This window comes from Saccostrea cucullata, unplaced genomic scaffold, assembly GCF_032062105.1.
Source record: "Saccostrea cucullata isolate Sc308-1 unplaced genomic scaffold, CSIRO_AGI_Scuc_v1 ctg2674, whole genome shotgun sequence".
Lineage (NCBI taxonomy): Eukaryota > Metazoa > Mollusca > Bivalvia > Ostreida > Ostreidae > Saccostrea > Saccostrea cuccullata.
Genome location: NW_026918258.1, coordinates 122,714 through 133,557, shown reverse-complemented (window position 1 = coordinate 133,557; position 10,844 = coordinate 122,714). Strand labels below are relative to the sequence as shown.

The 10,844-nt window shown below is 32.9% G+C and overlaps 1 protein-coding gene across 1 annotated transcript; it reads left to right on the top strand.

The window, feature by feature from the left end:
• Positions 1–224: 224 nt before the first annotated feature.
• Positions 225–1,699, top strand: LOC134260684 (uncharacterized). Its single transcript, XM_062743233.1, has 3 exons — positions 225–717; positions 814–952; positions 1,135–1,699. Exons 1-3 carry the CDS (start codon positions 225–227, stop codon positions 1,697–1,699), a joined length of 1,197 nt encoding a protein of 398 aa, XP_062599217.1.
• Positions 1,700–10,844: the final 9,145 nt, after the last annotated feature.

The window sequence follows — 10,844 nt, the reverse complement described above, 5'->3', positions numbered from 1 at the left end:
TTGATAAAAAGAGGAAATTACCGGGAAAAGATAAGTGCTAAAAAACAATTCTCCTTTCAGGCTTATTCTCTCTCGTTGTCAAACATCTCTTCCTTTTTTATCTTTAGTGATAACATTAAAATATAGTACGTTGCGGATCCATGAGTTGATATCAGTTCAAATTGTACATTGCACTTTACAAACAACTTAACCTAGATTAAATCGACATTTAGTTAAAAAAAAACATGGCAGCCAGTAAACCACAATATCCACTGGGCTCTCCTAAAGAGCATATTAAAATGTGCAAAACCCACGATTTACCTATTGATGTTATATGTGAGGATTGTGATGAATTTATTTGTGGAAAGTGTGCCAAGGCAGATCATAAAGAACATGAATGGAGCACTATACCCACGGCAGCCAGCCAAAGGAGAAGAGGTCTGCTTAACTTTCTAAGAAAGATCAGAAAAGAGGATCTGCCTGGGATTGATGAGAAGATGTGCAAGGTGTCAAAAAAGATAACAGAAAATAAAGAATTGTGTGACTCTGATATCAAAAAGGTTCAGAGCCATATTGATGAGATAATAACCAGGTTATTAGATATGACGAAACGAAATGTACAAAGATTGAAAGACAATTTGAAGGCTAACAATGATAAGCTAGAAAGTGTGAAATCTGAATTGGACAAAGAGAAGAAAAAAATTGCGGAGTCAGTTGAGTTCATGGAGGATAACAAGAGTACCATGTCAGATTAAGGCCTGATTGACAACCACAGAGAAATGACACAACTGCTGTATGGCCTAAATGTTGATATAAATGACTGTAAACTTTCAGTAAGATACAATAGAGGAAAAATCAGTGATGTGGTGCTGGGAAGTTTGATTGGAAAAACACTGGATTTAGATTATATCAACTTGACTGAAACAAGCTCATTCAAGAAAGGAGAACAACGAATATTTTTGTTGCGGGCATTGTGTGAAAATCAGTGTTTTATAAGACAACACGAGTCACCTTATACTGAACAAGTAAGCAAAGAAGGTGATACAAAACATCAATGTAAAATAAAGATGTTCGATCTATGTGTGACAGACACTGGTGATGTTTATTTTACTCTCCTTAATAATTGCTATACCATCAACTGTCTGTCACTATCAGGATCTGTCTCTACAGTCGTCAGAACAGAGCCACTGACACCAGTAGGAATCAGTCAGTGGACGGTGGACTACTGGTCACATTGAGAGACAACGAATCAGATCTTTTCAAATTAGAGTCACACAGCAGACGTCTGGTGAGACACATCACAGTGACAGGTGACGTCATCCATGAGTATGGGTACCAAGAGGACGGTCAAACCAGACTGTTTACATGTCCAGCCAGAGTCACACAGAACAGTAACAGTGATATCTGTGTTGTGAACCGTACAAGTCTCACTACAGGTGAACTAGTGATTGTGTCTGTCTCTGGTCGTATGAAGTCAGTCTACCGTGGACAGAACATGACAAAGAACTTCTTTCCAACTGATGTAGTGTGTGACTCACTCTGTAACATCCTTGTTACCGACAGAGCTAGTAAAAATATCCATCTGCTGAGTCCTGTCGGGGAGTTCTTGAAGTTCTTGCTATCAGGGAGAGAAGTGAACGGTCCAGCCAGATTATCTCTGTACAAGTCTACACTGTGGGTGGGATATTATGATGGACTTGTCAAAGTATTTCAGTATTAGAGTATATAAGTATAAAATGTGTTATATATGTGGCGTGATTAAAAATTTTCTCATTATATATTACAAAAATTTATTCTTTAAATCATTTTCAATCTACTTCAAACTTATTTGTGGATTGTTCTTTTCGGTTGTTGTCATTTAAAGTTTAAGTTAATAATATTTTAACTGAAATAACTCGTAAGCTTTTCACTTGAATTCTAGTTGCATCACTGTAATTGATAAGAAAATTTTTTCCATGAATTGGTGTACGGTTTATGGATTCGTATTTTTAGATAGTGACTTATAATAATAATCCAGGCCAGCAAAAGATAAACTAAGTCTGTCCAGGTTACGAAGATATTGCAAATAAATTGAAATTATACAAAATAACTAAATAGTATCCTCTTTATATAACAAAAGCATAAGGTTATAGATAATGTATTTATAATATAAACATTACTGTACAAAATATACAATTGTATAAATAAATCAAGTTATCAAGCAGTTTAGGAATAGTCTGGCTTGGTTTTGGAATTCAATTTAACAATAATATTGATAGAAAGTCTAATTTTGCAAGGAATAGCTTAAATCACTCCAAAGTGATCCTTAACTACAATTAAGTCTTGGAGAGTAACATAACATAAAATAGGACAGTTTACTCAAGAGTCAAGTAAGATCAACTTGTAATACACCTTTTTAAAAATAATTTACGTCTGCATTGATGCATATGTCCTTTCTATACACACACCATCACCATTCCAGTCAGCCAAATTATATAACGTCAAACTAAATGCAACAAGACCTGTTTGTAAGATATAAACTATTACACACATTATATCTAACAACAGAAAAAGGGGCATTAATTTAGGGTTTGGACATATTAATTTGAATAAATATATGAAGTGGGATCGGGCGCAAGTTATAAATACTTGATTCATCATCATGATAGCTCATCAATTTCACACAAAAAATTAAATAGATTTGTCCAACAGTTAAAAATTAACCCAACTAATTACAACATGGAAATATAGACTGCTGTGCTGTGTGATACACAATGAACCATAAGAAAAATATAAATCAATTAAACCTACCAGAATGTTGACTATATGTGCATTTTAACAGCACTGAGTGAAGTTTCCCAACAGAATAAAGAATGAACGTCAAAATTAAAAAAAATCTTATAAAATGTTTTACCTGGCCTTATTGTAACAAGAGCCCCAGGGGTCACATCGCTCACCTGAGCACTTGCTAGAAAAAAGACAAAATCAGTATTGTTTTTAAAAGTTTAAATGTATAAGTGCTCCGACCTATCCCTAAAAGTGGAAAGGGTATGATTAAAAAAATGAAATTACAATAAGCATGCATTTTAGTATACATATTTTTTGACAACTGACTTCTTTTTCCCTACAAGTTTGAGCTTTTGTTGTGGCCCTTCTCTATCCCCCCTCTCTACCCTGGGTCATGATTTGAACAAAACTTGAATCTACACCACATGAGGATCGATGCTTCCATGTTAAAAAAAACAATCATAACTTTTCTGTTTTGATAAGACGATTTTTCCTATATCCTCCAAGGAGGATGCTTCAAAATAAATATGACTATTCATGTTGACTTTGTTGAAAAGAGAAGTTTTAAATAGTGTTGGCAACGAGTACCCGGTTAACCGGTTAACCGTCGAACGATGCGAGTATCGGTTAGTAAAGCTGGTATTCGGTTACTCGGATAAAAATACATTTTTTATAGTAAATACGTATAAAATAATTTTTTTGTTATTTTTAAATGTATATTGACATATTTCCCCTATTTAATTACCGTTAGGCTTGCTCTAGTGGTTCACGAATAGGATGGATTTGTTTTGATTAGTTTAATTAATGACTTTAATTGCCAGGGGGTACACGTTTTGAAGACCTGAGTTATAATTACCTCATTTAGACCTGTGTTAGTCAGAGGAACATACTTTAATTAGATGCCGCCGCAAACTTCTAAAGCGTGGAAATATAGAATGTGTCAGATGCAATTTATGTGATTCGGATTTGTCGTATACGGATGAAACTATAAATATGCTAAATCACATAAGATTGAAAAATAATTCGATAACCAATGACTTGCATGCAACTCAACAAATATAACCAGCAATTGCAAAGTGCTATAGGGTATTTTAATATTCCTCGATCGCAACATATATCTTCTTCAGGTGTCGATAGAATTATTTTTTTTAAATAAAAATAAATTCCCCGTTTCAAGTGACATTTAAAATCAAAATTCTTAGAAGATATTGTGTTTTTGGAGTTTGTATTTGTAAATAAAGTTCATATATGTAACATTTATTATTTATTTCTATCAATATGTAAAATGACGAGATTAATAATAAATACAGAACCTATAACAAAAAATCATCCGAGTAACCGGGTACTCGATCGGAAGATTAAGCGAGTAACCGGTTACTAAAAATCGTCCGATTTGCCAACACTAGTTTTAAAGATTTTCCCTATACATTCTTATGTAATACTTTGATCGTCCACTGTGGCCCTACCATACCCCCAAGGGTTATGATTTTAACAAACTTGAATATACACCACAGCAGATGCTTGCATATAAATATGACAATCATGGCTTTGCTGTTCTTTGGAAGATAATTTTTGAACATTTTTGTGCGCCCGAATCGATAGATTCGGGGCGTATATTGTTTTTGTTCTGTCTATCTGTTTATCTGATTGTTTGTTTGTCTGTCTTTTGTCAACTTTAACTTCGTCATAACGTTTGAACTGTGAGAGACTTCGACTCCTGATACCCGGTAATTAACCCCATTAATCCCCCAGGATAAAGATGTATAGCTGAAATATTACTGCACTTTTACAAATTAGCCCCTATCTTATTTTATGTAAAATTTTAAAAAGGCCGCTTGAAGATGACGATATATTAGACGGATGAACGGGGATAACAACAAAATACTAGTATACGTCTCCGGTCAGCCTTTCTACCTTTGCTGTTTGCAACAATTTTATGACTGGGCATTTATAGAAAGGCTATTGTTTTAATTTTTTCAAAGACACATTGGGGCAAATGCATGATTTTTTTAAAATAATAGTTTTGAGCCTTGTTTTATGCCTAGTTGACAATTTATATTCTTTAACGGCTCTATATATGGGTTTGTTTACTGTTCGTTTATATCTTCTCGATCAACTATTCAGTGACACATGAATACAATTAGTTTAAAGGTTATTAAAAATGAATTGTAGAATTCTATATTCTTGTCAAATGACATCAGTTTAAATTGTTCTATGAACTTCAAAGTTTCCTTATAATACGTTATAGACATTCTACAAATATGGCAGCCAGTATACCAAAATATCCACTGGGCTCTTCTCAAGAGCATATTGAAATGTGTAAAATCCATGATTTACCTATTGATGTTATATGTGAGGATTGTGATGAATTTATTTCTGGAAAATGCGCAAAAACAGACCATAGAGATCACGAATGGAGCACTATACCCACGGCAGCCACCCAAAGGAGAAGAGGATTGATAAGACTTCTGAGGAAGATCAAGGAAGAGGATCCCCTAACAAAAAAATACTATAGTAAACTATAGTTAACTATAGTTTACTATAGTTAACTATAGTAAATCAAAGTTCCAAAGTTTTGACCATAGTAAATCAAAGTTCCAAAGTTTTGACCATAGTAAATCAAAGTTCCAAAGTTTTCACCATAGTAAATCAAAGTTCCAAAGTTATTACTATAGTAAATCAAAGTTCCAAAGTTTTGACCATAGTAAATCAAAGTTCCAAAGTTTTCACCATAGTAAATCAAAGTTCCAAAGTTATTACTATAGTAAATCAAAGTTCCAAAGTTTTTACCATAGTAAATCAAAGTTCCAAAGTATTTACCATAGTAAATCAAAGTTCCAAAGTTTTTCTCCATTACAAATCAAAGTTCCAAAGTTTATATCAAAGTATTAAAGTTTTTTTATGTTTTTAATAAGTTTTTTTAAATTATTAATCGGTTTAAAAGGTGATGATTTTGGTTTGTTTGGGCTGATTTTTGTTGTTCATCTCAATTTTGATATGCAAAGTAATTTATTTAAATGCATTATTTACATGTTGACTGATGTTAAAAAAGCAAATATTTTGATTCTAAATGATGGATTTTTTTATCTTATAATAATTTTTTCTCCATAGATAATGATAAATATTGCTTATTTATCGGTGCAAGGACAATTTATTCATTAGAAGTCATTTCTTGTACTTTGTTCTTTTAGGGGACGATTCGGGTTTTTAGATCGTTCATCGAAGCTGTAATAAATCTTATTCTTGACATTTCATAAAATGTACAAAATGAGAATCAAAACCATAATTCCACGGGTTTTATAGTACTTAATCAAAGTTCCAAAGTTTTCACTATAGTAAATCAAAGTTCCAAAGTTTTTACTATAGTAAATCAAAGTTCCAAAGTTTTCACCATAGTAAATCAAAGTTCCAAAGTTTTCACCATAGTAAATCAAAGTTCCAAAGTTTTCACCATAGTAAATCAAAGTTCCAAAGTTTTAACTTTGGTACTATAGTTAACTACAGTAAACTATAGTTAACTATAGTTTACTATAGTATTTTTTTGTTAGGGTCTGCCTGGGATGAATGAGAAAATAGAGAAGATTCCACAGCAGATCACAGAAAATAAAGACCTGTGTGATGCTGAGATTAAAAACTCCTGAAGCATGTTGATGAGATAATGGCCAAGTTATCAGAAATCAAGAAACGAAATGAAAAAAGATTGAAAGAGAATTTGGAGGAAAAAAAAATAAAAAGTTGAACGGTTTGAAATCTGAGCTAAACAAAAAGAAGAAAGAAATTGAAGAGATGGTAGAGTTTATGAAGGAAAACAAGAATAATATGTCAGATTTCGGCTTGATCGACAACCACAGAGAACTGTTGATATAGAGGAATATAAACATTCAGTGAAATACAGTAAAGGTGAAATCAGTGATTATGTAATAGAGAAATTAATAGGAAAAACTCAGGACTTGAAAGGTATCATTTTGACCGAAACAAGTTCTTTCAAATGACACCAAGATCAATGACCTTATATGACAGATGAAAACTATACTTAACGAATTGTAAACTGTAGTTCAAGATTTGTAAACTATAGTTAACTATGGCACGCCAAATTCACAAAAATGAGCAAATCATAGTTTCACAATCGGTAAACTAGGTTTATCGGTTGTAAACTATAGTTTACGGACTGTAAACTATAGTGAACAACGTTAATCTATATTTTACATCTGTAAACTATAGTTAACGTGATAATCTATGTTTCACAACCGTAAACTATACTGAACGCAGAAAACTATCATTTGCGATTGCAAAACATAGATTATCTGATAAATACAGTTTCACGATTTGTAAACTATAGTTTACAAACCGTTAACTATAGTTAACGATCTGATAAATATAGTTTCACGATTTGTTGAACTATGATTAACAACTCTTAACTATAGTTTACGATTGTAAACTATAGTTTACAAACGTGAATCTATGTTTATCAACAAAATCTATTGTTAACGCTTATTACAGACAGATAAATTAGATTATCATTCGTAAACTATAGTTAACAACCGTTAAATATAGTTTTACAGATGAAAGCTATACTTAACGAATCGTTAATTATAGTTTACGGTTTGTAAACTATAGTTTACAGTCGATAAACATAGTTTATAAATTGTGAAACTAGGTTTTTCTCATTTTTGTGAATTTGGCGTGCCATAGTTTACAGTCGATAAACCTAGTTTATCAATTGTGAAACTATGTTTAGCATGCCAAATTCACAAAAATGTGCTAATCATAGTTTCACATTCGATGAACTAGGTTTATTGGTTGTAAACTATAGTTTATGGATTGTTAACTATAGTTAACAACGTTAATCTATATTTTACATTTGTAAACCATAGTTAACGCGATAATCTATGTTTCACAACCATAAATTATACTTAACACCAAAAACAATCATTTGCGATTGCAAAACATAGATTATCTGAAAAATACAGTTTCTCGATTTGTAAACTATGGTTTACAACTCTTAACTATAGTTAACGATCCTAAATTATAATTTACAGACGTGAATCTATGCTTATCAACAAAATCTATTGTTAAGTTTTTATTAAAGACAGATAAACTTAGATTAGCATTCGTAAACTATAGTTAACAACCGTTAAATATAGTTTTACAGATGAAAACTATGCTTAACGAATCGTTAACTATAGTTTACGGTTTGTAAACTATAGTTTACAGTCGATAAACCTAGTTTAACAATTGTGAAATTAGGTTTAGCTAATTTTTGTGAATTTGGCGTGCCATAGATAAACCTAGTTTATCGATTGTGAAACTATGATTTGCTCATTTTTGTGAATTCGGCGTGCCATAGATAGCGACCGTATAGAATTGACAAAATGCCGACTTTGAACGAGGTTATTGACTTTTCTGAAGCATCAGTTTATCAGTAAGTAGTATGCCCCGCTTCAAAAATTCATCGTTCTCAGAGCAAGATCTTGAGTAGCAATAAACCTTGATAAATAAATAGTTGAAAGTGGTACATACATAACTAAAGGGTATGGGAGAAGTTGCTGATAAGAGATGGGCTACCTTCAATATTATGGGGGGGGGGGGGAAATGGCAGTGTCCATGTTTTGCTTTGGGAAAATCCAAAATAGATCTATGTGTTAATAAAACATTCAAGATTTTTTGGTAAATTTTATTCAAGTTCACTTGGATATATCAAGTCGGCATATAAATCAAAATAACTGTATTGTTGATTGATAACACATCGTTGATATGTCTGAAAGTCGAATTGAAGGTCGCAGCAGGGGTGTGAATAAACTTGGCTTCATATGAATGTAAACAGGGATAGGCTAAAAATTGAGCAAAATTGGCTGCAATGAATTACCCACACTCGTATGCTACCTTCTGATAAACGATTTTGAATATTCAACGTGTTGATGACTAAAAATTCAAAAAACAAAAATCGAACTGAAAAAAATGGCTCCAATTATACACACCTGCAGACGGTGTGATTAGCTTGATAAGATTCCCACGCCATTACTCAATTTTTCTACAATTTATCTGCAGCAGACCAGATGCTAACACAGTTTTAGTGTTAGCTAAACATGCTAAGCAAAGGTTATTGTCACAATATTAATGCAGTTAAAAAACAATGAAAAGTGTTCGAAATGGAATTATGGTTAATAGCCATGGATTAACGCTAAGTAAACAGTGTCTCTGCTGCCGGAATCCTAAAAATGCAGAAATTAATGCGAGAGTAATTATTCTGGATGATTAGTTTTCCAATGTCACCAAAAGTAAATTTTGTCTTTTGTCATGGGAAAAAGGCAACATTTGTCATAATACTTATTGGAAAATCTCAATGATATGTGGTAACTTCATACAAATATAATATTTGCAGTCATTGGTTTTTGAGGACATAAGGGGACGACATATTTATGACGTTTTGTACACTGGATGACTCTTTCCATCAGAATTTTCGCTGCTTTTTGCTCCTACCCAGTACATGCGAGTAAGTGATCAGCAAATGGAAAAAAAATAATTGTTTTTAATTTTAAATTAACTGGTATTTTCAATAAAAACAAAGCACTCATCACTCCCACATTTTCATACAAGTCCATGGTTCTCATTAGATAGGGACACTTTCCTAATGAAGATAAACGTTAAAACTCAGCAACTGCCATAGCAGTAAACAGATAGATGCTTTAAAAATAACAAATATGTTCACAATTCAGTGTATTCAATATAAATGGAATAAGGCATCTTTATGTAGATTTAAATTGAAATCAGGTTAAAATATGAAATGAAACAAAATTTGGAGAGAATTGTACCAATAACCTTATTTGATTGTATGGGGAGAGAAAAATTCTTTGATTTGTTTTCTATATGTATGTACTATGTAAGTATTTTCTTGAAAAGCGGAAGGGGGAGGGGGGTTATATAGTGATATGGATGCCTGTCTGTGCGCCCATCCGTCCGTTACGCTTTGGGGTACCCATCCCTTATCTGCAACTCCTCTTATACCCTTGAATAAATTTTGATGAAACTTTCACAGAATCTTTAAAATTACATTGTGCCATTGTGCACCTTTATTCTACTTTTTCATCGCACACATATTTCTGGTTTCCCATAATTGAGACTATTGAGAAAACCATTCTTTCATAGGCACTTGTTTCTGTAATATTTTTTTGACCTTTAGTATCACACTTTTGACCTATAATAGTAACACGCGTATTAATATTATACTATGGGTTAAAAAAATTATTACCGAAACAAGTGACTGTGCATTCTTTCTATAATATTGAAAGATGCTCACTTTTATCCGCAACTCCTACTACATCACTGAATAAAACTTTATGATACTTTTACAGCTTCTTTATTACATAATGCCATTGAGCGTCTCCTTTTTTCTGATCTGACTTTTTTTCTGCGTCTCCCAGAGCAAAACATAGACTTTGCAATTATAATCATATGGGAGGCGGGGTTATCATTTAGTGAGCTCAGCTGCGGTATCTCTAGTTTAATTATTGAAAAGAGGGAGGGTATATAGTGATCGGGATGCCCGTCCGTCTGTCCGTCCGTCCGTTACGATTTGGGGTACCCATCTCTTATCCGCAACTCCGTATATACCACTGATTGATATTTTACAGATTCTTTGTTATTCTTTCTGTTTTGTGCCATTTTGCACCTCTTATTTTACTTTTTGATCGGAAACACGGGTTTCCCTTAGCTGTAAAACTGTAACTCTTCGAGAAAAAAAAAATATATTGACAGACCCGAGAGCTACAGAGCCAAGTGCCTTTGAAAAAACTGTATATTTATAGAGAAGGAAAAAATTGCGCTCGATTAATTTCTCCAAATTCTTACCTAAACTATACAAAAGCTCATTTTCAAAACATTCCTTTGACTGTATCATTTCATTATGTGATATCTGCGTTGGACTGAAATATCCCACTGCCCATAATGACAGTGTAAGTAGGAAAAATGGTCGCATTCCAGGCTCATGAGGGCTATTTATAATGGTCATAAGACATTTTTTAGCCGGGCTTATTGCTCGAAGAGCAATTGCCGGCTTATGTGATCCTGTTCAAGGCAGGATGTTAACCCAATAGTCGCCA